Below are 26,200 nucleotides of genomic sequence, written 5' to 3'. Positions count from 1 at the left end.
CAACAGCTCATAAATTCTACATTTATGAAGCTTATAAGGTGATAATTCTACTTTATGTTTATTATTTAGGTCATTGTGGGTGGTTGTGTACTGGAGGGCATTATATTGAATGGTGTTTCTAATATTTTGTCCACTCCATTAACATACATGAGGGGGGTAAAATATTAGGAGCACTTTTTTAAAGTTAATTCACCGTCACCACCCACTGTGACCTCAATAATAAGCAAAGTAGAATTATCATCTCTCTGACAGCGTCAATAAAAACTGAAATGATATAAGCTTCATAAAAGTAGAATTTATGGCAGAGCTGTTGTATTAGATTGCATCAGATTGCACAGGCTTTCAGAATAAAGTGGCCGGTGAGTGTATCTTGTAATCATATTTACTGCTCTTTTCTTAAATCAGGTTAATAATTAGGCTGTCCCAGCAGGGCAGGGCAGGACAGGACAAACAAAGCTGTAGTACTCACTGCTGCACAACCTGATGATGAATGACAAACTTGAACACTGCTGCCACCTGCATACCTGGAATTTATTGTGGGAGGAATTATTTTTGAATAATAAGGTTCTTGCAAGTAAAACTTTCATTCATTTACTACAGACATTGTAATAATTGGGACACTTCCAAGGCTTGGATGGACGAAAAACTCGTAGTTTGGTCATCAATACAAATGATGAGCAGCTGTGTTAGAATATAAAGTATCAGGTTCTTTGATAAAAAGTCAAAGGTACACAAACTTGAGTAGAGAAGATAAAGATTACAATTTTTAAAACACTGATAACACAGTCTGTAAATGAATCACTGTGGGATTCCGGGTTAATTTTTGTTAAATCTGGCAACTACAGTGCCATGTTTTTTTTCCCAACTACACCAACAAAGTGTGAAATATGAATTCACCACAGCTCTGATACTCTCTCCATGGCAATGGTGGCTGAAGCTCACGGATATCATAGTAGTTGGAGCCATCTGTGAAGCCAAACTGATGGAAAATACATCATTTCTTAGAAGCTGAAATAATTCAAACTGATGGCCGTGACATATAAACCTTTGGTGTCACATTATTCATGAGACTGCTGTGTTTCTGTTTTGAGGAACATTGAGATAAAGGGGAAAAATAATCAGAATAAATTTGAAAATTAACAAAAGAAAAATGAATTATTGGTAGTTGTAATAGTAAGTAAAGTCATGTTAAGACTAGGTTAAAATTATGTAAATGTACTTATGTGCAGTGAAAGAACAGCACAGTGCTGTACAGACATACTACATTTGAATTTATTTCAGAAAAGAGACATATGTTTCATTGTGTGAAAATATCCTGAGGGAGAATTAACATTAGTACGCAAACCAGCTTACACCCATCAACATCATGGCTGATGTGCAGAAGGTCGACTGTGTGTGGTTCTTGAGTATGTTTCGAAGCATGTTTGACTGCGAGGCTCGCCATACAAACACACGTCTCTCAGCCATCTGTCAGCATCTGAGACACACATTTTTCTTTCAACGGAAACAGTTTTACATTCATGCCGCAGACGGGTTTGCCTTAATATTTGTCAGATTTCTTGAATGGAATATCTCTGATTTTTCGAGAGAAAATTGAGTTACTGGCTGGAAGATTCATTACAAATTAAAAAAAAAACCCTTCTCTTTATATATTCCAAACTCCAGAGGGTATAATGCACCCTTTTAACTCCAGATGATAGACTGCCATTCACTGTAAAGTATGAAAGCCAGCCATTATTAAGCTTAGTGTGCCAAGTGAATGTAATTACAGTCATGGAGACCTATTGTAGGAACTTCTAGGCATCATGCAAAAAGCTTCTTATAGCAGTGATTTAAAATAACAGGTCCGATGGGATGATGAATTGAAGCTTAAGTCTTAAGTCATGAGGAGAGTATACACCCCTGTCTGTTCTTACTGAATATTTTCTTTTAAATGTGATGTCAAAGGCATGCTCAGAGACGTTTTTTTTTTATTAAGTGTTTTAATTTTTGGTGCAGCCACTGTCTCGCTACTGTCTTCAAAGCCAAACCGGAGAAGTGGGCTCTGTGTGCCGCACATAGTGGCGGCGTTGTAGTACTCGAGTTGTTGGATCTGATCAGTGAACCAGACATTCAAGACTCAGGGATGACACAAGATATCGCTGTCACTGACTTTTGAATGGCTTCCCTGTAATCTACAACAAACAAGCAGAGTCAGAGAGTCACTCAAACACACATAAAGATTACAAAAACAGACACAACCGTGGGATCCTCCAAGCATAAGTCTGCCTGAAAAGCACCAAGTGTTCCTAATAAAAGGGTCGTTCAGAATTATGCAGTTTTGTGCTTTTTGATCTGATGTTTTTGAAGTGTAGAAATGAGACCAGTAGTGTAACTTTTGTAATTAAAGCAGCGTTTCACACATGCAGTAAAGACTTTTCAGCATGCAAAATCAGAATAGTAACCATGTAACTATATAATTGCTGCTGAAATGATCATGTCATGTAGTATTTCTACATTTTAAAGCTGTAACAAATGGTTATTTTTATCATTAGTGTTGACTATTTCTTTGATTGGTCAATCAATTATTTACAAGATGTCAGAAAATAGTGAAAATGTTTATAACAAATATCCAGAGTGGCTGAGTGACCTGATCTTTTAAATTGCTTTATTTGTCCAGCCAACAGTTAATAACCCAAAGATGCAATTTACAGTATTGGAAAAGGGCAGCAAATCAAACTTATGCCAACACTGTTAAAACCACATTTTTAGGTTTTTTTCCATCATGTTTGAATTTGGGGGGAATAACAAACCCCCAAAAAAGTGTTTGTTGTCAAATAAATGGAATTTATGTACTTTTTTTTATGGCAGGTATCTTTTTTTTCCTTTAAATGGTGGATATTATGATCCGGGAAAGACTCATGATTAATAGTCTAATATATTTTAATGTTTAATTTACATGAATGCACATAGCCAGAGAAGAAAACTCATTTTCTGCTACTGACCTACCCTGACTCAGAGATTGTCCCATTGAAAATCACAGGAATAATGTTAATAAATTCTGTTTTCAGTTAATTTACATATTTTGAATCAGAGCTCCCAGTATGGGATATAGTTAATATAGCCAAGCTATTCCTCACTATCTTAGAGCTTTAGACCTTAAACAGCGTTTCAGTAAAACACCCCCATCCTTCATGTCTACTTTCCATTTCAACACACTGATCCTGCACATATGGAACATGATGTAACTCCTGAACTCATTATTGTGACCCAGATTGCTGATAGCAAGGATTTCTAATCTCTAATATAAGTCAGTATGAAAGTTTAATGGAACCGGACCCAAGTGGGGCAGTAATGGCCTGGGTTTCATGTAATGAAATAATGCAAGTCAGCATATGAATTCAATTAAATGTGTTGCAATGATGCACTATAGAATTGTCTCTTCAATATTAACCGCATGTATTTATTGTATACATTATCGTAAATTATTACCAGACTCTGCTCTGTTTTCTTAATAATTAATACAGATGGCACCAGCTTCACCAAATGTGTGCTTGTCATGACTTGGCAGAGAAAGTCATATTTCTCCTCTTTTGACAATTCTTGTCTTGGATTTAAAGGAGTATTTCTGGTCCAGATATGAATGGGAGCATCACTAAATATGAACAGAAGGACAAGCATATTTTAATTTTATAGAAAAAAGACATAAACCACTGAAATTGGTTGGCAAAGGACACCTGGTTAAAGTAAATTGGAGTTAAAGCCTCTGAAAATTTGAATTCAAAGCATTTCTCTGTATAATTAAATAGTTATGACTATTTATTATGAATATTACTGAAATTAATATTGAGGGCTGCAACTTAGAAAATAGTGAAAATTGCCTGTTATAATATTTGTAGAGCTCATGGTGATGTCTTCAGATGTCTTGTTTTGTCTGATCACAGAGCTTCAGGCATGGAGCAGTTTTAAATTCATATAACATTTAATTAAATACACACATTTCCTTCTAGACAGCTTTTCAGGCTCACAAATCTTTTCTTGCTTTAATCCCTGTGATCAAAATTCAGATTCATTAAAAGCGAGTAAAAAGTAAAAGCTTCCATCTTGCAGCTAGTATTCATTAAGCCAGTATCTGTCTTATTACTATAAATTAGTAATCTTAAGTCCAGATTCCTGCTCAGTGTGGTAGTGAAAATGCCTCGTGTGTTGGCTGTGACATCCCGGGAGTCTGCATATAAATATAGACGAGCCACAGAAGCAGCGCCAAAAAAAACTAGTTCCAAAGTCGAATAGCGCAGTTTTATTTTAGCAGGTGATGAGATACTCAGGAACTCCGCTACGTGCCAGATACATGCGTCTCATCTTGGTGTCACTTGATAGAGTTGGCAGTCAGAAATATTGGCTTTAAAACAAAGCTCAAGCATGGTGGTCATATTGCTGATTGGAGCACCTTTTTGAAGTTTTTGAATAAATCAAGAATAATTGGAGCGAGTTCATTAGCAACCAAGACAGTGTTTGTGTATGCACAGAGACAGGGCAATGTTAGATATGCTAATGTCAAAGCGTGTGCACAAACACACACGCACTGAAGCTATTTCCTAAGAGTTTCTATGGGAAATGATGTTTGAATTCAAGTGACAAGTCCCAGTGGCTCTTAAAGCAAAGGGCAGTCTCCTATTAATAGAATATTCAATAAACGTTCAAACAATTGTTTAAATATAGCAGAAAAGGTCAATATATTCTTTGCACTGTTTGTTTATCTTTCGTCATTTAGCAGCTGTACATGTCCTTCACTCTTTTGAAGTTCTGGGAAAGAATCGGTCTATAATCAGACCCAAGGCTCTTTCAGCAGTAATCCAGAGAAATTGTTTATCGTTACAGAGAGAATTATTATTTTTGGGAGGAGGAGGTTTATTTGGAGAACAAGTTTCCATCCATGTCTCAGTGTCATAGGAGAACATCAAACCCCAAAAGGAAATAATATATTTATCTTGTAAGCCTGAACCGCTTTAACTCCTTTTATGACACAGAGATCTCATGCAGACTGGCGTAGCGAATAAAAAGAATAGTAAGGTTTAATGGCACGCGGTATTTGCTAAATGAATAATTTAAAAAGGCCATCTTCAAATGTTATGATTGTAAAAGTGAGCAGCTGGGCGGATTTCCCGTCAGTAATGGTTAAGAATTGTGATGAGTGAGGAAACATCATAATATCAACATGATTGGTCAGTTGCTGCTAATTCAAAATAATATTATTAAATAAATTAAATGATACTGTCCAATCATATTTCAGAGCTTGTGCATAGAGGTACAGTTTTGTTTTCTTTGAATGAGCTCAAAATTAAATACTAACCTACACACCACCATTATGTATAGCCAAAAGTATGTGGACACCCCTGTCTGACCTCACTAATGCTCTGTGCCAGGAGAGTTGAGGTTGTTATAGCATCATTTTAACGCCTGTGGCTTTGGGATGGGATGTTCAGCATTTTGGCCATATGGTGTATCATTTAATATTTAATATATCTGGTCCAGTGATTAAAAGCAGTGGGATACAAAGCTGTCGCTCTCCAGGTGATCTTGACCTCTGACCTCAGGGGAGGCCAAGCTGATGGTGAATTTCCACGCAGGGATTAACAAACTGTCATATCACTATTAGTAGGTTCTGCTAGGCGGAAGTTACTACAACATTTCTACTGTGCCAATGTTCACTACAAACCATCTGCTGTTTCTTTATCATGTTCCCTTCTTCTTCAGTTTTTGACTAATTTTCTCTCCTCTAACTGTTACCTCACCTTCACTAGCTCATGCTCACTTCCTGCTTTCTCCTTTTGATCTCTTCTTCTATCTCTCTCCTCTTCCTGTCCTTCAGTCCCACCAACACTATTCTTGTAAAGCACCGATTTCACTAGATAATTATGATGCTGCACTGTATGCGTGCGTGAAAACAGTATGTGTATTGTGTATTGTGTACTGTGTTTCTTTCTGATGCGTTCACAGCTCCCTGAGCATTCAGACTAACGGGGCCGGTTTGAGTGATTGCCTTTGTAAAGTGCTTCGCTGTACAGTCCATTATGTCACTAAGAAGGAGTTGGCTGTAGCTGTTTAACGTGTCTTTTCTCCCTTTAATGGGTATCTAGTGTGAGTGTTTGTGTTCATGGTCGACCTTCAGCAGCCTCTTTCCTCTTTCTCAGGTTGTGCAAAGGCAGGAGGTGTGCGCTTCTCAGAGAAACCTCCTGCTGCCAGCGCCTCATCACATGTTCACTTCGACGAAAAGCTACATGACTCTGTCGTCATGGTGACTCCAGAGGATGATGGCAACTTCATGGTTAAGGTTTGTTTAACTTGGAATTAGCCTGACACGTAGTAGTAGTATATGTAGTGTACAAACTTATCTTCATCTTTAGTGTTGAAGACTAATAACATGATCAGGGTCCCTATTCTACAGCTCCAGTCATGACACTGGATGAGCTGAACAGCTGTAACAATAGAACCAAAGAATTGCTGCAATAGTTGTAGGACAAGAGGGAAATGACAGCCTCAAATAAGACACATGCATGATACTTAGACTGCATGACAATGTAAACATGCACTTGGTTTATCTGATTGTTGTGATTGCACGTCATTCAAATATAAACCAGAAATGTGTGTGCTGTACTTGTATAAATGCATCAGATGTTGCAATCACATGATGATGATCTTACATTAATCTATTTAGGTTCAAGGAGCTGCACTGAAACACTGGAAATGTTTGGAGGGATTTCTTTATAAGATAGTGATCTCAGCCCTTTTTGTTCCAAGCTCAGTTATCAGCTGGCATCATCACATGCTGCCTACAGCCATGCTGTTAAGCTCTACTGAGGCACAGTGGTACTGAGAGCTAAAAGCTAACACTTCAATCTCAGTTTAATGGGTTAGCATGCTATAACTTGCTAATTGGTAGTAAACACAAACTACAGATGAGAAGGATGGGAATGACATTAGTTCTGCAGGTATTTGGTCAAAAACCAAAGTAGTGGATGAATAGACATTTTGAGCTGATGATGGCCCTGGAGAACAGTAAATGGATCACCAATATCCAATTAGCATTTCACTGAAAACCACAAATGTGAACCTCATGTTGATGCTAGACGAAAAGTCAGGGGATCGCCAAAGTCAGTTGGATACATCGTCATGTTGGAACCATAAATGTCTGTACAAAATCTGATACTAATGTTAAGATATTTCACAAGATACATGAAAACTTTGACCTGCTGGGTGTGCTCCAGAAAAAGTTAATGTGTCACCAAAGTCATTAGGACACCATTGTCTGTATATCTGTACCAAATTTCATGACAATCTAAAAGTCTAAAAAGGTTTTTAAACGTGACTACGTTTACATGCACACTAATATTATTCCGAATCTGATACAGGTCATGTAAACAGTATATTCTGCTTGGATATTTGGCATTAGACATTATTCTGAATGTAGCGTTTTCCGATAAGACATGTGGGATTTGCCGATATTATTCAGGTTTTAAGAGCATTCTTTGGACATGTATACAGCGCATTCGGAATATGCGTCTCAAATGGGGGTTTTACCACAGTTTGTGACACACGGCCTTTTGCCTTTTTATGGTCAGCTCTGTGCGTTGTGAACAAACCAACTAGCCAACAGTTTGCAAGGCTGAAATAGAGATGCATGATGGGCTGGTTGTGTAACGCACCCCTGCGCAGCCAAAATGACATATGCTGGAGCAGGAAGGCAGACAGAAGAAGGAGAGGAATGAGAGCAGAGTGGAGAGCTGTTCAAGGCGGGATGGAAAAACAGAGCACGCCTCCTCCACGATGGGGACGGGAGGGGATTGGTTATTATGCTGACATGCAGCCACGGAGTGACGGTGACGCACCAAAAATACAACCTCGGTACTGGATGTGCCTGTAACTGTAAATTTATAATATCAGTCATATCAATATCACTTATAAATGTCAAGCAGCAGCTCACTAATGTTTTTCCACCTTGCTGGTTTACTTCACTGCCTGCGGAGATCTTGTGATTCCCGTTTACACCGGAGCAACCCTGAAAACCCTCTGCATGTAAACGAGAATATTAGTGAAATATTCATTTTCATTAGCCATGTAAACAGCTTTCTAGGAATATTTTTTTTTCGGAATAAGGGCAAATACAATACTAAAGGTTAAAACAGGTTCATTAAAACACCTGTCAAACAAGGTAATGGTTTTGGAAACATATATAAAATTAGTCCAGTTTCCTTTGGAAAAGCCAACACTTCTCTACCTTCCCACAGACTGTATCTGTAATTGGTTATAATTAGGTGCTTGACTTCCCTGGGTGCCATATTATCTAATGGTGGATATAATATTGAAGGTAACTCTTTGATCCAGTGTGCCAGTCCCCTCAGTTTCTAGGAGCATTGATAGGCTTTATCTGGGAAACATCCAGGAGAAGATTAAAGTCTTTTCTCATCACCCTTAATCTCCTCTGTCGGCTATAAAGGCACAGGACAAAATTATCAGACTTTTCATCTGTTCTCTGCTGTCAGCTCTTAAACCCCGGAGGTGCTCAACTCAGGAGCCAAACAACGGCAAATATGAGACTAAAACTGCAATATAAGAGCCTGTGGAAAAAACTCACACTTGAGTTTAAATTTGAAAATCAGTGACCATGAACTTGTTTCAGCTGTACAGACTTAATTTGCAACGAAGCTGCTGATGATCATGACGCTAATGAAGGGATACGCAGATGAAACGTGTTCCTTCTACCTGCACAGTTAAAAGACAGCTCATTTATTTCTGAGTGCTGGCTGTGTTTTTTTTCCACAGCTCTTTAAATCTACTTGTCATAGAAGCAGTTCTTCGTGTTTTTTTCTCACACCATTCACTCTGCTAATGGACCTATGAGCGGTGAAAATCTTGTGAGAAATACAGTGGATGCCATGCAGCAAAGATCCTTGACTGAATTAGAGCCTTGGATGTGAAGGTTAAGTGTTTTACTGTCACAGGAGCACTTTGCTTTCTTGCCTTTTGAGACTTCAGTTGTACCTGAAGAGATTTTAGATTTGTAAAATCTGGCTCTGTGGATGGCAGTGTTGGTCAGCCCACCACTTTTATCCAGATGGAAATATCTAAACAACCATCGGATGGGTTGCCATGAAATTTGGTACAAACACACATGGTCCCCAGAAGATGAAGCCCAATGACTTTGATGATCCCCGGACTTTTCCTCTAGTGCTACCATGAAGTTGACGTTTGTAATTTGGAGTGAAATGTCTTGACAACAGTTGAATGGATTGACATAAAATGTGGTGCAGATATTCATGCCTCCTTCAAGATAAATTGTAATAATTTGGTGATGCTCTGACTTTTCATCATAGTGTTAGCATGCTAACAAGCTAAAATAAGATGGTGAACATGGTAAACAATACACCTGCTAAACATCAACATGTTAACATTGTTCATTGCTAGATGTTATTAAAAAACCACAGCTGTGCCAGATAGGGATGCTAGAACTTCAACATTTAGTCGATTCATCGATTAGTCGATCAACAGAAAATTAATTGGCAACTATTAGCTATTATTATTAACTATAGTTAATCTAATAATCCTTTTAGTCATGTTTAAGCAAATACGCAGAAACTTTGCTGGTTGCAGCTTCTCGAATGTGAGGATTTGACACTTTTCTTTGTCATACATGTTAGTAAAGTGAATATGTTTGGGTTTTGGACTGTTGGTCAGACAAAACAAAACATTTGAACACATCACCTGAGAACTTAAATGGGTATTTTTTGTTGTTTTCAGAAATTTTATAAACAAAACAATTAATCGAGAAAATAATTGGCAGATTAATCAATAATGAAAATAATTGTTAGTTGCAGCCCTACTTCGTCTTGGCTGCACAGACTGTGTGGGCGTCTCCAAGCAGAACTTCATGTATGAGTTGCAGTGCAAAAAAGTGCAAAAGGGCTGGATGAAGAGGAATATAAATCAGAGGATGAGGTGATTAATAAATACACTTTCAGCTCTGAAGCATGACAACATTAGCTCAAGAAAAGGAATCATACTGTTGTCTGGATGCTGCAGAGCATCACCATGTAAACACACAACACCACTAATGTGCAGCCGAATGATGCTGGATGTTGAATCAGGATATTAGAATAAGAACCGTGTCCACAGATTATTAATAGCTCATAAAGTTTGAGATGATGACTGATTAAAATATTTGAGAAAAGACACGTACATCCTTCATCTAACAAGTCCTGAATTTTATTTTTATGTTCAAGTGGCTGGGACAGAAAATGAAGTGCATCTCAAGTAGCTCATGTTTTCTGAAAGGCTTTTGAAAAGATTTCCTGCCTGCAGGTAGTATGTGTCCTAGAATCCTTTATATCAATATTATTGAATGACCTAAACAGTTGTTTTTTTTTTCATTTTCTGTTCCTCTCACTGTCTCTGAAAAAGCCTCACCCTCTCACTTTAGTTGGTAAATTCAAAAAAACAACTCCTTATTTCTTACTGAGGTCAGTTTAAAGTTTTCTTACTGAAGTTCCCTTTAAGTTTAAAGGTAAATATGACTTTGTAGAGTGGTTTAAGATGAGTATTGATGGTATAGATACCCTAATAAATACCTTCATGTGGCTTCAGGTCAGCCTTTTCTTCCTCCAGAGTTTCTCAGTCCAACCAAAATCCCAAAACAAAGTTCTATACAGGCTCACAGTAATTAAGCCTTCCCGAGCTTTGAAACAAACTCTCTGGCAATATCAATTTGTGTGCTCGTTGCTTAAAAGCTGTGTGCGCTCGTGAAGACGGACAACAAACTTGGCTGTGACCTTCACAGTTACAGAGTCGCCTGTTCGTGTGAGTGTATTTGTGTTTCTCAAAGCTCTTTAAGTGCGCTTGAGAGTAGGCACAAAGTACTGTCAGCCCTGTGCCGTGGCTCATCGTGGAGCTGAGGGGCGGGGGTGGGGGTAGGGGGGGGGGGGGTTGTGTTGCTATGGAAACGGCCAGGGTAGCTGGTGATCCTGGCAGGCAGACCAAAGATAAGGTGGGAGTGCGTGGGATGGAAGCTGCATGTATACAACAGCTGTATGAATACTAGTTTTCACTCTTTTAAATAAGCGTATTAGGATTTCACAAAATTTGTATGCACGTAGGTCAGGCGGGGTCACGGGAGGACAACACATAATTTAATGTTAAGTTTTCAATATGCTGTTGTTTTTGATTGAAGATGGTGAAGCTGAGGATGGAAATGAGCATCTGTCAAGTGCAACAGAAATCAGCTTTAGTGTAGTGTTGCTGTAGAAACCACACATTTTGTTAAATCTACATTATTTGTGTGACTCAGGATTACAAAGCCAATGTTTTGTTAATTTTCACATCTACTCTCTCTTATAAAGCAGAGCGCAAGCCATGAATTTATATGATGTCTGTTATATAAGAGCAGGTGCTGCTCCAGAGACCATCAGTAGGTTTTTACATGCACACTAACAATAATCATATTACTGTGAGTAAATAGATTAAGGGTTAATGACTGCGGGGATGTGTGGTTGCCTACAGGGATCATGTAATTAATTACACAAAATCAGATAAGGGAAATTGATTTAATGAGACACATTTTTTCTACCACTGCCTGCCTTGTCACTTTATTTTAATACACATCATTTTGAATTTAGCTCATTGATTGGCTTTTCTGGCACTAATAGAAACCAGACTGGAGTGTTTACATACCACAGTATTTGATTGTTGAATGAATTGAGTTATGCCTACACTGATTAAGAAGAATAACTTTGTTACCGAATGAGATAAACTGAGTTTATGGATTTTAGAGCTGAAACAATGACTAGTCTGTTCATTATGTAGTCAATCAAGAGAAATTTAATGCTAACGATGCCAAACATTATCTGGTTCCTGCTTCTCTGATGTGATGATTTGCTGCCTGTTTCACTATAAACTGAATATCTTTGAGTTTTGGTGGGACATAACATGTAAATTGGGCAAATTTTGATGGATATTTTTCACTTTTTTCTAATATTTATAAACTAATAAATAAATAGAGTAATTAATAAGAAAAAACAGCAACAATAGATTAATCATAAATGAAAAGAATCATTAGTTGCAGATCTGATGGAGTTTCAATGAAAATGAAGAAACAAGTCCTTAGAAACCAGAATATAAACTCTCATTTAGGTGTAAGAACAGGATATGTAAATAGGCAGATATTTGCTAACAAGTTCCCCATAACAACTTTATGAGGCCATAATGTTGAGTTTAATGAGAAGTTCTGCTCTCAAGTGGCAAAAAAAACATTAGTTCTGCTTTTAAAGAGAAATGTAAACCCCTGAAGCTGTTGTTAAAACATGGCTGCAGCAGAAAGTGTTAATAATACTCTGTTAGCTTTGTGTTTTTCTTTTGTAAAAGAAGATAATGCAAAATGACCGATACATACAATATGGCCAAAAGTATGCGGACACCCCTGTACTTAAACGTTCTTTTCATCTGTGGCTGTTTTAATAATTCACAAGCCAAAACAGCGAATGGCAGGACAACGTTTTTATTCCATTTATGTTGCATTTTGATCTTTTCCGTCTTTTAAATAATCTTTTGTCAATGTTGCGATGACGTTAGCAGCGCACCTCTCCCTGTCGAATGTTTGTTTGATGGTTAGTTCAACAAGGTAATTTGCAGAACAAAATGTGTGCTCACGTTAGATAAGAAGAAGACTTCCTCAGGAAAGCTAATGTGGGTTGTTCAGAGTTTGTGGTTCTGGTGTTGTGTAGCAGGCTCAGACTGAACGTTTGCCTTTGATAGAACAGTGACGTTACTGCAAATACGTTTTTAAATGAAGTGTTTTCATAAGCTGTTTGGAGACAAGTTCTCCATCTATGTAGACAGATTTATTACTATTATTATTTATTATTGCAAAAATGGAGAGCACCATCATGATGCAAAAATTATAAAATATAAATTTCTCCCTTTCGATTTCTGATCTTTTTCACACAAGCGAACATAAGATGTGATGTTCTGATTGGATATGTAAACCACAGCAGAAAATAACATGTAATTCACTTTCAGTTGAACTTCAAATGTCATGCATTACTTTAAATTATTTTTCTCCAATATTAGGTGAATGCCAGTCACAGCTAGTTATTTATTTCCCAGACCAAACACACTGTAATGATGATTGTAGATTTAACATCCAAAAGGCAGCCCTGAGTGAAATATTTTGGATGAACGCTGAGTTGTTTCTGTGTCTGGGTGTGTCCAACTCTCAGTGTTACACATAGTACATCTTAAGAAATTACAGTCATAGTGCATGAATGTATTAGACTAAACCAAATAGTTGCCTACAAACTATTTCATATTGGTTATCACTCCATCATTTAGGCATTTTACCTGATCTCTCTTTCTCTTTGCAGCATAAAATTCAAACTAAATCAGTTTGTCAGAGACGGTTCACAGTCTATGGACGTGCGTGGGATTACAGTCACACAACGATGGTTTTTCTCTGCAGTGCTCCTCCAGTGTTCCCTCTCTCCCTTCTCACTTAATACTGTTTGCTGCCTCGGCTCTTTCTGTTGTTTTATCCAGGGGTCGTCTGGGGCTGAAGTTGCTGTTTGCAGCTCTAGCTTGAGGGGCTTTAGGCTCATCTCTCCTTCCCCGCACGTCCCCGCTGTCTCCTCCTCGCTCTCACTGTCTCTCTTTTTATCCTGTCTCCTCTGTGAGGTTTCCCTCACTCCTCTCTGTGACTCCCTCATGAATTTTTCTCTTTGGAAAATATGAGGTTGCTACTTCTCCATCACTCGTCTCTCTCTACCTCTCTGGCACACCTTAGCTGTCTTGCCTTCCTCATAGTTTCCCTGTTACATTTTTTGCAAATGGGAATTATGAAATAAAAAAAGTGTGAATTGTGGTTTAAGCAACAGTGGCAGCAGGAGATAAGAGAGAGTGTTTTGTTTGGGTGCATCGGTATTCAACAATTTGCAACCAGCTTCTTCTTTCTTTAATTTCAGTCTGAAATTCACATGGAAACTGATGGATTTTGTACGGCTGCAACTTATTTAAAACTGAAACAATTAGTCGATTAATTGATGAGTCAATCGCCAGAAAAATTAATTGCCAACTATTTTGATAATTGAATAATTGTTTTGGATAACTTTTAAGAAAAAGACGCCAAAATATTCTGTTCCAGCTTCATAAATGTGAATGTTTGCTGGTTTCTTTAGAGACAGTAAACTGAATATCTGTTGGTTGTGGACTGTCAGTCGGGGCAAAACGAGATATTTGAGGTTGTATATTGGGCTTTGGGGTTTTTAATCATTTTCTGACATTTTATGGACCAAACGACTTAATTGAAAAAGATGATGTGTTGATAATTTTTATAATTAATCAATTAATCATTTAGTCTGAGAAAAAGAAAAACTTTGTCGCAAGTTCCTGGAGCCCAAGGTGACAACTTCATATTGTTTGTTTTGACCGATCAGCGGTCCAAAACACAAAGAAATTCAATATTCAGTGAAATAAAACAGAGAAAAGTAGTAAATTACTCACATTTGAGAAGCTGAAGTCACCAAATATTTCGCATTCGTGCTTGATACACGACTAAACCATACCTTTCATGGCTGCGTTCAATGTTGTTTCCATGGACACGGTGAATAAACAAGGCTGCATCGATGCCATGAAAATTAAATTATTTAACTTTTTTTCAACTCATTTTCGGTTATTTGTAAAAGAGACTAAAAATAATGGGGGGAACAATAATATAATATTATTTATTCAATATGTTAAGAGAAAATAATGAGTATAGGTAACTCCAGTTAGTTCACTTCCTCTTTGGGCAGAGATGAGGACGGTTGAACTGAGTCCAACTATCTGCGTAGGAGTGTGGACTGAGCGGATCACAATGGATAATTGCAAGTATTCCGAGGGCTGTCTTGACAATCCCAAATGTAAAGCCTGCTCGGCTCAGGATTCCTAAACGGGAAAAGAAAGAATGCAAAGTTTGTGTAAAAACATTCAACATCTCCAACACGGGGGAGGCGGCAATTGAAAGCCATGTACAAGTGTAAAAGCACCGTTGTCTTATCACAGCATCCTCTGCACCCACAAATCACAACGTTTTTGGCCCAAACCAACGTGAGACCTGCAAGTAATGAATCTGCTATCATCTAGCTATTTGTACTCAGAAGTCAAATATGGTCTGAAAAGTCTACTGAGAAGTCTGGAAGTATGGAATTTTAAAATATAAAATGTGTGGGGACCCTGAATACAAGTCGGTTTATAAGGACAAACAGCAGAAACACAGCATCAACAAACATGAAATTAGTAAAGAATAAAAAGGGAGAATGGCTGGATGTTTATTAAATCATAAGGAAACTAAGCAATCTCAGCTTCTCCACTGCTACCACACAGGAAAGCCATCCCCAACTTTGTTATCTCAATGCGATTTAGTGCTTTGCGAACTTTAAATTTCTTCCTTCATCCTTCTTCTTGTTTGTGGGTGCATGTTGGCCTCCATGTCTGGGTCGTCGAGCTTGTTGGAAAGACTCCACTACAGCCTCCGCGCTCATGTAGAAGGTGTAGCCATGAATAAGATCAGGCCCTTGAATTGCTGACAAATCTGTTGGCATATTGGAAGACTTTGGAGCAAAAATACAGTAGGTAGTTCAGTTTTATTTCCAGTCAGACAAAAATTGCCAATATAGCAGACGTTGAGAGGATTAAAATCACCAGAGCAATAACTAATGATTTCAATTAGAGAACTACCTCAAGGAAAACTTATCCAAATAGTGTAGTGTTAATGAGAATTACTTATCCATGTTACTTATAGAATTAATCCTTTATTTATTGAGCTGTAATGGACTTCCATTATGCAATGTGAGTCCAACACAAAGCCTGTTCCCTCGGTGTAAATCCCTCTCTCTATTATTCTTCTCTTGACCCAGCCCTCTCCCCATGTGGTTAGTCGGATTAGTTTGCAGGAGAAAGAAAGACAGCCATTGTATTTCTTCCTAATGGCCAAGTCTTTGCTTGACTCTTTGCCTTACAACCCTCTAAATATCTCTCCTTCTTACTTAGGTTGGCTTCCTAAAGACGCAGCACCGTTATGAAATCACGTTCACGTTGCCTGAGGTCCCGGCTCTGGGGAAGGATGTGTGTCCAGCGCCAGTACCCAGTCCACACCTCCGGATCACTGATATTACACCCGCACCAGAGGGTAAGATCAACATCATGAGAGAATGAGGAAAAACAGTACGTGAATAAATAAATATAATTTCAAAATGACCAAGAACCCTGCTTTCCATGAAATATTCAGAGGAAACGTTCAGGGGAAACCTGGTCTTGGTTTTTCTGGCTGTTTCCAACAATTGATCAAATGACTATATCTAATGTGAAAGGGTTCGCTTGTAGTGACAAACCCACAGAGATTTATCACCTGACTCTGCAGTTGCACTTCCCCTCAGCTCTACGGAGCGTTTTAGCATCTTTCAGCACCTTGTTTTGGTTTTACACATTTTATTTCTCAGGAGTTGTTTAAAACCAGAAATAGAAACAGATGTGAAAAGAGAGAGGGAATATTGGACTTATATTTTAAATTTTGATTGTTGCTTTATATCTGCTGGATATGTTAATAGGCAGATATTCGCTAACAAGTTCCCCCATAACAACTTTATGAGGCCATAATGTTGAGTTTAATGTGAAGTTCTGACTGCAAGTGGCCAAAAAAAACCCCATTAGTTCTGCTTTAAAGAGAAAGTTAAACCCCTGAAGCTGTTGAGAGGTAGATTGTTATAAAGTGGCTGCAATAGAAAGTGTTAATAATACTCTGGTAGCTTTGTGTTTTTTGTTTTGTAAGAGAAGATGACCAATGTACACTATATGGCCAAAAGTATGTGGACGCGCCTGTACTTTGCACCCCTGTACCTGCTGCTGTGTAGATGATTCATTCTGAAACCAAAACAGCACATGACAAGACAGCGTTTTTATTCCTGTATATTGTATTTTGATCTTTTCCCTCTTTTGTAGAGGTTTTGGTCCAGTTTCTGCTGTAATTTGCCACTGTTGCAATAATGTTAGCAGTGCACTTCTCCAGGAGGCTTTATCTCCGCCCAGTTACAGTCAAATCAAGCGCACCTGCAGAGCAGCCGCCCCACACTAAACTGATATAACAGCAACATGAGTCGCATGTTTTACCTGCAAGACTCGTGTTTTAATGCTGTTGTTCATTGTTTGTAATGTGAAAACGTCAGAGAAATAAAAAGTTTGCATCCTGGTATTAGTTCAGTTATAAAATCCAAACCCACCGCAGAGCGTCTGTCCTGTTGGCTGCTGGCGGCCGTAGAGTCGGAAGAGGGGGAGTTCAGCCGACTTCACTCTATTTAACACCTGAGCTGAGAGCGTCAGACCTCGAAGCAGGAAACACAGTCACTTGGCGTCACGCTGCTGTCCTCCGCTTCCATCATCTCACGCCGATTCTTTGAAAGAGCAACAGCCAATGGGGAAACTCCAACACCTGGCTAGCTGACCGATGGTGTTACTTCATCACTCATTCACTCATGGACAACCGTGGTCATAGAGCTGGTCATTGGCTGGTCCAGCCAAAAAACATGCTCTTCAATTTCAGTTGAACTTTAAATGTCATTCATTACTTTAATCCCGTCACAGCCAGATATTTATTCCCCAAACCACATACTGTGCGATGGTGATTCTACCTTTAACATCCAAAAAAAAAAGGAAAGTTAAGTATATGTCTGGTTTTGCTGCAGGCAGCCCTGAGTGAAATATTTTGCGAGTAATTCTCAGCAGCATTGTTACAGGCTGCACGGAGTACCAGATGGCTGAGGATTACAGCCAGCAATGGAGAGCTCAGACAGTGTTAGCTCAGCAATCCATCTCTGAGAGATCATAAACACAAAGCTGACTTTCAAACACTTTCCTGTATTTGTCTTGAATTCCTGTCACTTGTGCTGTCGTAGGCGGTAAACCTCAAACATCTGGCACCTGTGTGGGCTGGAAATGACTTTACTTGAAGTGTAACTGTGAACTTGAATGTGTGTGAGTCTTAACTGGATTTCCGCCCCTCACCAATAAACCAGCTGAAATGGGCCAAAGGTGATCCTAATGTTCCTGGGAGTTGTGCCCACTTACATGCTTGTAACTGTAACTGACTGACCTTTACTTTCAACTTACTGTCACACTCTTTATTTCACCCTCTGGCCCGTTTCTAGACCTGTGTGTGTGTGTGTGTGTGTGTGTGTGTGTGTGTGTGTGTGTGTGTGTGTGTGTGTGTGTGTGTGTGTGTGTGTATCAGCTGATGTTAACAGCGGCAGGTGTGTGTCCATATTTGTCTGTGTGTGTTTGTGTTTTAATATATTTACTCATCAGTCATCAGCTGTGTTTATGTGTTTTTCCGTCATGTGATATTTTGTTCTCTTGTGGTTGCCTGATTTGTTTTTCTAGCGTCAGTCTGATCCATATTGAAAATATCACCTCACGCAGAGAGAGATGTGTGTGTGTGTGTGTGTCTGTGTGTGTGTGTGAACACTTGGCAAAAAAGAGGAAACCCAATCTCTCCTCCCCTTTGTATTTTCTCTTTCTGTTTTCCAGGAGGTCTGAAGGTAACGTGCGAGTACATGGCGCAGCAGGAGGGAGTTCTGTGTGAGGAGGTGCAACTGCTGAGCGAGACCAACGAGGACATCTGTGTCAAGGTCAAAGTTCACGCCAGAGTCATGGGTGAGGTTTCCTTACCAGAAACTGTGGTGATACTCTCATTTCTCAGTGCCCTCTGCATGTACAGTTTATATTGCACCACACTGTAGCTCGCAGATGACCTTTTGTCGTCTTTTTTGACAGTTGGTGAACTGAGTGACTCAAATGATTCATCATTGTTTCCCCTTGTCTTTCCTTTCTTCAGAGACACTTCCTATTAGATAGAAAGACAATGTTTGGGTGTTCCCTGCATTTACATTAGCATTCACAGATCACTTTTTCAAGCATTTCTACTTGTAAAACCTTAAAGGAATAAAAAAAATTTGTAGAATGAACTCAAAATCTTTATGAGAGACTGTGATACTATAAAATTATGTTTCAGTCTTTTAAAACTGTAGCTTTTGCTGTTAAAACTTAACATTTTACTGCCATTTTTAATCGGCAGTCTGCAAGTAGGTCTGCAACAATGGTTAGTTTTGATCAATTAACCAGACAGTTATTATCTCAATTAAGCGTTTGGTCTAAAAAATATATCAAAAATAGTGAAAAATTACCATTTTTTTTACAATCATAATTTCCTAAAACCCAGAGTGACTTCTTCAATTTGCTTGTTCTGTCCAACCAACAGTCCAAAAACACAAGGATATTCAGTTTATTATCACAAAAGATAAGGAAAAACAGCAAATCTAGAAGCTGAAACTAGAAAAAGTAACAATTTTTTATAGAAAAAAGTATTTCAGAATACGTTCATAAACATTTCTAATTAATTTGTTGTGTGTTTCAGTATTTCTCATCCAGAGGTTTAAATGATCAAACTTGACGTCACAGTGAATTTTGGTTTGTTTTACCAACATGTTCTCATTTTTAAAAATAGGATTCTGAGGCTGATTTTCACAACAGACTCTTAATGTTGCATCAAACTTCTTCGAATCTCTTTCAGTTGTAAAATTGAGAAATCTGAAGTGAACAGTTTCACCAGTCTTTACTGGTGTGCTGCTGCCACCTGCTGGTGACTTCAACAACCAAATCTCCAACTGCCCCTAAAAATAATCAGCTGTAATATTAGTTTACAGACAGGTTTTTACAGTAAAAATTCTCTACCACCTTTTTTACAATAGAATAATTCAAATAATAACAACACAACTAATAAAATACAAATCTCTCAGTAACAAAACTCTCTCTCCTACACAGCAGCAGTGTTTTTCTGCCCTCTGACATCATGAAGCTCTCTGACACAGCAGAGCAGTAATGAATTTGATTCCTACACTTAAAACAGTGTCAGCGGGACTGAATTATATATCATTTATGTCAGCAGATGGAGAATTAGTCACAGGGAACGCATGTGTCTTTCCATCTGTGCCTACGTAAATATACAGTAGCAGGCCTCGTGTGTTCGAGGGGTGAGCGGCGGCCGGGTCGGTCAGTGTTTTATTTTTACTCACAAAGCGTGACCTGAACATCTGTCCAGATGTGTGCGTGTAAGTGAGGCCTGGACAACGACCAGATCAATGGATTAAGCTCTGCCACCCGCCTCTGCTGTTACCCGAACTGCACTGCTGCTGTTAGATAAGTGACTCAATGAGTGAAATATAACAACAGACGGTTCATAGATCAGTTATTACAAATGCATTACTAGAAACTGTGTAAAACATGTTAATATTTGTAAGGAAATGTTTATTTTAATCATTAGTGCTGAAACTAGTGTTTATAAATTGATCAATGAGTTGGCAGAAAATTGACAACTATTTTGATCATTGATTAATTACGTAAATCACACAAACAAACAATTTTCTGGTTCTAGCCTCAAAATTGTGAGAATTTCCTGCTTTTCTCTGTCTTACAACTATGTAAACTGAACATCTTTGGGTTTTGGACAAAAAATTCCGACATTGATATTTCAGCCGATAATCTTTTAAATACATAAACACACATTTTTTGCAATGATCCCTCAGATGTGGTTATCAAACACTTGTGACAAAGATATGTTCTGGAGGCATGATGTTTTACAGTTTAACAATAAGCTGTATTGTATAAAATGACATCAGTGCACTGAAACAGTAAACTTCACCAGGAATTTAACGTTTTTAACATCCACCGGGTTGCCGGCGACCTGCTTAAGCCATTTGTAGGCGGTAGCATCACACAGTAATGAGTCAAAGCAGTTGGCACAATTTGGCCAATTGGAGATGATTGGAGAGGTTCAGGGACACCAGTGACACCACAAACTAAAAACTCCCGAGCTCTCATTGGGTTAGGCCTTGAGGTCTGGGATTTTATAAAGGTTGACTAGATGTAGAAGGTATATGGTGTTCTGTACAGTTCTGGCATAAAGCATGTCCTAATTATTGTTATTCAAATATGACTCATTATAGACGAGCACCAAAAACACTTTTTTTGAGCCTTATTTGAACTGATGTAGTTCTGTTTGTGTTTTAGCTACATGCTAAACAAGCACATTTCCAGAAACTAGAAAATGAAAGCCTGACACATGCATCATGACCTTACGGTTCTTCTGTTATAAGCTTTTCCACTTGGGTGTGCCAAATAGGTGAAAATTCTATAAAAAGGGTGGATGTTAAAGGGTTAATGATTATAAATAACTATAAATAAGAAAAACACATAGAACAAAAGAATATACGTATGTCTGTATTGCAGCTCCAGTACGTTTTTATGCTAATGTGAGTCTGCAGAGTCATTCCTGTCTCTCGTCTCTCTGTATGATGGAGGTGGGGGGGGGAAGAAAAGTGTGTTGCATTGGCCGGGAATCGAACCCGGGCCTCCCGCGTGGCAGGCGAGAATTCTACCACTGAACCACCAATGCATTGGTGCAGGTTTCTTGTGCAGTGTAGCAAGTGAACAATGAGCTTAGACCCAAACTAGTGCTGAATTTTAAAACATTTGTTCACACTGTTTGACTGTGAAAGGTTTCATAGTTGGTTATAGATAAATAAATTTAATATAAATGTGTGTGAGTCTCATTTAACCTCGATTCAGTCTCATTATAACACTGGTGGGATGTGACGTGTCGTGTATATGACCTCTTATCCAGGATCACGGTAGCACTGAGTTTTAAGTCCTGCAGCTCTGAATATCTGTGATCAGTCATGCTGTGCAGCGTTTTCAACTGGAAACCTCCACATAGGAGGTGGGCGGCTCTTGAACTGCATGTAAGCGGATACTTCAAGTAGGAGGGGTGGAGGGTAGAAGGCGGGGGGGAGCTGCCGGCCCTAAACTGAGCCTCTCAGTCTGTGCTTTCTTCCATGTTGAGTCCACACCGCATGGATGAGGCACAACTGGAAAGCTGCACCTCTTCACCGCAGGATTCTTTCCAGCAACCAGGAGACTCTCACTTTTATTTACTCGCACAGATTCTCGACAGCGACGATAACATTTATATAAATAAGAACTAAAAAATAAAAACCCGCAGGAGATGCGGTTGTTTGTCAGATTCCAGCGGCGAGCAGAATACACACAAATGTAACAGCAGCTCTGCTAGTGTTTGCTCAAAGCACCGAAATACACAGAGACAAATATAACAAGTTATTTCTTCATCTGGCTTTTTACAAGTTTAGTGAAACCAAGAAAAGACATTGAAGTGAATGGGAAGCTGCTTTCTGTGGAGCTACTGTGGTCATGTTTTTTTGTACAATCTGAACCTGTTTTCATAGTTAACATCCGCAAAAAGGGGAAATACATTTCCCAAAAAGTCGAGGCACACTGTTTCATGACTTTATTATATATAGTGGCTACATGATGAAGCTTTATAACGTTTGTGGCTTGACTTTTTGGGGAAGTCGTGGACATTGATTAGTTAGCTGTGCATCAGGAGCACCTGTTTTACGTCACGATGTTTTCAGATCCAGGAAGGACTTCCTCATTTGTTTTTCATCCGCTGTCTTCATAGTTGTTTGAAACCGAGGCTCCGAAAGGTTGAATACAGTTTGAAAATGTGAAGTGAAAATGAATTTGTGTGTACAATGATGAAATGAATCGTGTCACATGCACATAAATTCATAAGAAAAGATTCAGATTCTTGAGGCAGGTGGCACAATACTGACAGCACAAGACTAATGTGAATGTAATTACTTAACTATGATACAGATATCAATAACCTTGTCATCACGTCTTTATTTCATTACTTCCCTATTTACTTACTTTACTTTTACCCAGAGGCAACTTGGCTGATCTGCAGTATATTTTCGTTACATCAACACATTTATATTCAATAATATTTTCTCTTGTTTAATGGTTTGAAGTTATTTGGGTTGTCAAGTGTGCACTTCTTCTGATTCCCTTCTTTCTCTTTCTGCCTCTCGTCCAGATCGTCACCACGGTACACCCATGCTGCTGGAGGGAGTTCGCTGCATCGGGGTGGAGCTGGAGTACGACTCTGAACAGAGCGACTGGCAAGGATTTGACTGACTCTCGAGAGTTCCTGTTCCCCTTCACATACACACAAACACACACACCAAATAACACACACACACACATACACACCCACCATATCCCCCAAATAGAAGAAGAAATAGAAATCTCACACACACACATTTAGTGCAGACATAGTGCCACATGCAGCATATCAAGCCCCGGTGTTGAGTTTTGTCTGCAACGTCTCTTACATACAAAAACATTCCTCTGCTGTGACTTTCACCGCCAACATCGGCAGAACCCGAACGGACGTTTTGTCACATTTCATCTTTCTTCGACTCCTGTACAAGCCCTAAAAACTCTGTCGTCTGTTCGCCGTCACACGTCGTGTCGTTGATCTGTCTTTTCTTTACTGAACCTCCAGAGGGCAGCAGTGCTCTTTAAATCAGTGCAGCCTCAGATCTTCTGTCACTGCCTCTTGTGCTCCAGTTCACTCATTTCCTGATGTGCAAACCATACAATCTGTATCCCACATGGATTTAAAGGTGCAGGTGTAAATAAGGGCTCTTTTTATTGATTAAGTTGCTTGAAATTGAACTAAAAGAATGGAACAAATCTGCACAAATCAGGGAAATGGGGTTGAATTAAATAGCAATGCTGAGCCTATAATGTGTCTGTTTAACCATAAGGGGGCACTGCAGACCGCTGTATGTAACGCTCTCCATTCTGAAGGCTTTTTTTTTGGATAAATGATGGGTTTTAACTGTGCTGCAGGGTGGTGGCATCTCTGTATTTAAAGGAAAAATCCAACTCGGACACTCTTACGTTTTTTAAAATCCTCACGGTGGGTTCTTTACGTGACTGTTTTACGTGTTTTACCTCAACCTGCTTTATCTACTTCTACTGATTTTCAGGAAATCCCTTCAGAAATATGTGTGAAGGTGTAAGTGAGGAAATCGTTTACAGCAGCGATAATGGAGAGAGAGGTTTTACTTATCATGAGAAATACCTCAAAACATGTAATCCAGCTACAGAACATGGTACTAGTCTCTTGAATCTGTTTTTCCTCCCTGTATGATTGTTAAACATGTTTGTGTTATTTTTTCTTTTATTATGAGGAACTAACAACAAAATCTCTGAAACGTTTTCTGACATCCTGTTATGTTTCTCCACTTTTGTACAGAAATAAAAAAATAATCACAAGAGAGCTGCAACGACTAGTCCAGTAATCAATTAGTCGAACAAGAAAAACTTAATTGGCAGCTATTTTGATAATTGATCAATCGTTTCAGTCATTTGTTTCAAGCAAAAATACAAATGTTCTTCAGTTTCAGCGTCTCAAACGTGACGGTTTGCTGTTTTTCTTGGGAATATCGTCAGCTTTTGGACTGATAGTCAAACAGAACAACAAACTGACATCACTGTAGGCAGTGAGGGATTATTTGTTAGCATTTTATTGACTAATTGATTAATTGATTAAAGAATAGAGCTGCATCTAACAATTATTTTCATAATCGATTAATCTTCAGATCATTTTTGCGATTAATCGATGAATTGTTTTGGTGTATAAAACATCAAAACAGTGAAAATGTCCATCACAATTTTCTGGTGTCCATGGTGACCAACAGTCGAAAGCCCAAATATATTCAATTTTCTGTATTAAGAAAAGGAAACGCAGCAAATTCTCAAATTTGAGAACCTGAAACCATCACATTTTTGGCATTTTTGCTTCTAAAACTACCTAAACGATTAACCAAATATCAAAATAGTTGCCGATATTTGCGGAGTAGTTACCGAGAAAGTAATCGTTGGCAGCCCTAATTCACAACCAAACCATAACATGTAGCCAACAGCTGTATTTTAAAGGTACGAAAGTGTTTTTGGGTGGATTTTTCCTTTAAGAAAGCCTGCTGCAGCCCAGCAGGGTCCAGGAAGGATTAACATTTAGTTTCTTTGTTTGAATTGACGAAGCCTTCAGAACGCACATGCGACACAAGTGCCTTCCATTGTACTGTCCAAATGATTTAACATTGTTTTACCCCGTCACATACTGTACCGACCAGTCTGAAGCAGCAGGGAGGCGACCGTACACGTCCAGGCCCAGTGACACCTCTGGGGAGGGAAGGGGAAATAGAAAAATATATCTCTGGGATCAGAAAAAAAAAAGTTGCCCTTTTGATCCAGTATGACACCTGCTTGTTTGTTGTCTTTCCACGAGTGTTAAAATCCCACAGCTTCCACCAGCTCACCTCGTCCGATCAGACAGGTGTATCATGTGTCCCGTCAGTACATTCATTCACAAAAACATGGAAATTACAGCTCGAATCCTCATCACACGAACTCAATTAACATTTGTGCTTATAGAGCAAGTGCCATGATCTCCATATCCATATCAATCATAACATTTCCTGCTTTTTTTTTCCACGTCGCCTCATTTGTTTTTCTTCCCCTTTTAAATGCATTCAGCCTTAAAGAAAATGATTCTGTGTCTCTACATAGTTCTTGGTGTAGTGCAGATTACACTGATTTAAATGTTTGCTTGCGTGTTATTAGGTCAAAGTCTGGTTTTGCTCCTTTCTTATAGTGTGAAACTGAAGTGCTCTGTATGTTTCTGTTTCAAGAATGTAGCAGTTTATTTGTTGACATCTGCTCCCACCCACCGTGTGCGTGATTTGTACTTTTTTTGATGTCAAAAATAAAATAAAAACGTCTGTATGTTTGAGTTTTACTCATCGTGGACTCTGTCAGTTCATAGCAGGAACACTTGATGGCAGTCTACGCCGCCACAGCGCTGTTTTATTTATCTAAAGTAACTGTGGCTTACAGTACACATGCCCTGCATAACATGATGTAACCTCTTACACAAAATCGTTTTTTCATGATTGTAGTGATGACACAAAACTGTTTGGACGCACGATTTTTTTTCTCATTTCAGATGAATGTGAAAGTCTTCATAGAATTAGGGGTTTATTTCTAGAGAATTTGGAGTGTATTTATCTTTGTGCAGCTCAGTCTGTTCAGTTTAACAGGCGAACACAAAACTGATTATATAAACATACTGGAAACACTATATGACACATAACTCATATTCAAGTCATGTTATATATATATATATATATATCTATATCTATATATATGTATATATTTTTGT

General features: G+C 38.6%; 1 protein-coding gene and 1 non-coding gene across 3 annotated transcripts in view; one reads left to right on the top strand and one right to left on the bottom strand.

Moving 5' to 3' along the window:
• Positions 1 to 24,671, top strand: part of c22h20orf27 (chromosome 22 C20orf27 homolog) — a 32,196-nt gene extending 7,525 nt beyond the window's left edge. For both annotated transcript variants that reach the window (XM_044341053.1, XM_044341052.1), the window contains exons 3-6: positions 6,174 to 6,313; positions 16,051 to 16,189; positions 18,580 to 18,705; positions 23,003 to 24,671. In XM_044341053.1, the coding sequence (XP_044196988.1) occupies positions 6,174 to 6,313; positions 16,051 to 16,189; positions 18,580 to 18,705; positions 23,003 to 23,103 (506 nt within the window). In that variant the 3' untranslated portion in view covers positions 23,104 to 24,671. The remainder of the gene's footprint in view (positions 1 to 6,173; positions 6,314 to 16,050; positions 16,190 to 18,579; positions 18,706 to 23,002) is intronic.
• Positions 21,432 to 21,502, bottom strand: trnag-gcc. Its single transcript has one exon. It is a non-coding gene; the product is annotated as a tRNA-Gly (tRNA).
• Positions 24,672 to 26,200: the final 1,529 nt, after the last annotated feature.

The sequence above is a fragment of the Thunnus albacares genome, chromosome 22 (assembly GCF_914725855.1).
Source record: "Thunnus albacares chromosome 22, fThuAlb1.1, whole genome shotgun sequence".
Taxonomy (NCBI): Eukaryota; Metazoa; Chordata; class Actinopteri; order Scombriformes; family Scombridae; genus Thunnus; species Thunnus albacares.
This window is presented reverse-complemented; position numbering and strand designations above follow the sequence as displayed.